The sequence below is a fragment of the Octopus bimaculoides genome, unplaced genomic scaffold (assembly GCF_001194135.2).
Source record: "Octopus bimaculoides isolate UCB-OBI-ISO-001 unplaced genomic scaffold, ASM119413v2 Scaffold_107074, whole genome shotgun sequence".
Classification (NCBI taxonomy): Eukaryota; Metazoa; Mollusca; class Cephalopoda; order Octopoda; family Octopodidae; genus Octopus; species Octopus bimaculoides.
The window spans coordinates 29,466-32,322 of NW_026373665.1; the positions used below are offsets into that span (position 1 = coordinate 29,466).

Below are 2,857 nucleotides of genomic sequence, written 5' to 3' on the forward strand. Positions count from 1 at the left end.
GTACGTTGGAGGTGAAGCTTCTCTCGTTTTTCTGTCTTCTCTTCAACCTTCGCACAAACGATTTTACCTGCTTAATAATAATAATAATAATAATAATAATAATAATAATAGGCGTAGGAGTGGCTGTGTGGTAAGTAGCTTGCTTGTCAACCACATGGCTCCGGGTTCAGTCCCACTGCATCGCACCTTGGGTAAGTGTCTTCTACTATAGCCTCGAGCCAACCAAAGCCTTGTGAGTGGATTTGGTAGGCGGAAACTGAAAGAAGCCCGTCGTATATATGTATATGTGCGTGTGTATGTGTTTGCGTGTCTGTGTTTGTCCCCCAACATCGCTTGACAATCGATGCTGGTGTGTTAAAGTCCCCGTAACTTAGCGGATCGGCAAAAGAGACCGATAGAATAAGTACTAGGCTTACAAAGAATAAATCTTGGGGTCGTTTTGCTCGACTAAAGGCGGTGCTCCAGCATGGCCACAGTCAAATGACTGAAACAAGTAAGAGTAAAAGAGTAATAATGATGTTGATGATGATGATGCTGATGATGATGATATTGATGATTATGATGATGATGATGATGATGATAATAATAAACATCTCTTATTTCTGTCCGCAGGCGGGTCGCATTATTGTACAATATCCGTCACACAAAGAACGCATCTTTAGATGGACGGTGTACACCATTGCCACGGTAAAGAACGTTTTCTAATTGCTTATTCTATTTATTTGTTTTGATTCTGATTTCTCTCACTTTGTTGTATTATATATTTTTATTCTTTTATTTTGTATTTTAGTTTTCTTGCCTCGATCTGGTCTGGAGCGGAGACGCTGGTGACGAGGCTAAACACAGAGAAAGAAGTGCGCGTGTACATGCGTACGTGTATGTGTGTGAGTGTGTGTGTGAATGCGTGTGTATATGTGTGTGTGTGTGTGCGTGTGTATGTGTGTGCGTGTGTTTTTATGAGTGTGCGTGTGAGTGTGAATGTGAGTGCGTGTGTATGTGAATGTGAGTGCGTGTGTATGTGTGTGTGTTTGTGTGTGTGTCCGCACGTCTGAGTTGGCGTGTGTCAATGCGTAGACGCCTTTCTGTGTTGTGTGCGTCTGAGAACATGTATATATGTATGTACACTTACATACATGCGTAGATGCATATATAGATATATACATGTGAGTGTACACACACACACACACACACACACACACACACACACACACACACACACACACACACACACACACACACACATAATTATACACACGCAAACTGGTTCTGTTTCACTCTGCTAATGCATTCTAATTTATTTAGCAGGTATCTTATCTTGAGGTTTGGTGACAACAATTCTCCTCAAATCTCAAGATCTTTCTTAGAATTCTTGCAGAATATAGTATGGTACTTTTCTGCAGGTCAACGATGCGAGTTTCAGTCCCAATTTCTTTCAGTCTTTCAGGTAACACTTTAAGTGTTGTGCTAAGTGTACCAATCACTAGAGGAATAACTGTTATCATGGTCTTTCACACTCTCCTCACCTCTCGGGATAGATCCTGATATTTCTCAATTTTTCCAGTTTCTTTCATTACCAATTCTGCTATCATAGGAAACTACAAAATCTATGATCATACGCTGTTTGTTTATTGTCCTCTAAAAATCATGACATGTCTTCTTGCCTCAACCGTATGATCAGACTTTACGGTGAAGTCCGACATGATGTAATTCTCATTTTCCTTCACACCCTCTAGTTTGTGTTCATACTACTTTTCTGTTGCTTTGCGGCCACAGGTTTGGCTAACATCCCATTATTATTATTATTGAGTGAGAGAGCAGTGCATGCCATCAAAGTGACACTGGGGTAAAATATACGAAGCCCAGTATACCCATTATGACTACCCGTCTGATAAGGGTACACCAGGCACATGCATCTCAACCATATGTGCGCGACATGGTGATCTCATATCAAGATAAACAGCGCATGACCTCGCAGGTGGGGCCCAGTTAGAATTTTCTTCAGGTCGAGTAGCCCATCCCACTCAAAAGGACCCTGAATAAGTTTTGTTTAAAGATGATGAACGAAACACCAATGTTTCCAGAGGTAAATTATTCAAACCCCTAAGAATCCCTCTCAACACATGGCTATGATGCTCCCCCACTACTTCTGCTCATGATCAGAGATGCACATATCGTCAGCCACCAAGGGACATTCTCAACTGGTTAAGGTCAAACAATTGACAAGCAAATCTGTGGTATTGAGCAGAATGTTTGCTGTAGCTCATCTTTTATACCAAGACAAAACAATGCACATGATATCACTTGCAATCAGTTAAGATCAGAAACCACTGCCTAGTATTGCATCAGGGTATTATTATTATTATTATTATTATTATTATTATTATTATTACTCAACTAGTTAACTAATTAACCAATTAACTAATCGACTGTTTACATAATCGATTGATGAATGATTCAATCAGCCGACTTTTAGTCTCCTTTCGTCACCATTCTGGTTCTCATCAACAACGCGAGAGAAATATCTACACACACACACACACACACACACACACACACACACACACACACACACACACTCACACACACAGAGGCATACACATACATACGTATATGATGGAATCGGAGTGGTCATAAAACAGTTGTAACAATTATTAAAGTTGTGCTATATTCATTCTTCGTCTTGTATACGTGTATTTATTTATGCGTGTATATGTATCTACACACATGCATACGTATATACATACATGCAAACATGCGTACGTACATATATATATATATATATATATATATATGTATATATATATATATATACATACACATATATCTATCTATCTATACATACGTACGTATGTATATA

The 2,857-nt window shown here is 39.2% G+C and overlaps 1 protein-coding gene across 1 annotated transcript in view; it reads left to right on the forward strand.

Moving 5' to 3' along the window:
* The window catches only part of LOC106879750 (heparan-alpha-glucosaminide N-acetyltransferase), a gene marked incomplete at its 3' end in the record, with an annotated part of 30,017 nt that extends 29,163 nt beyond the window's left edge, over window positions 1-854 (forward strand). The window contains exons 7-8 of the mRNA XM_014929429.1: window positions 613-687; window positions 791-854. Coding sequence (XP_014784915.1) covers window positions 613-687; window positions 791-854 — 139 coding nt within the window. The remainder of the gene's footprint in view (window positions 1-612; window positions 688-790) is intronic.
* Between the last annotated feature and the right edge of the window lie 2,003 nt (window positions 855-2,857).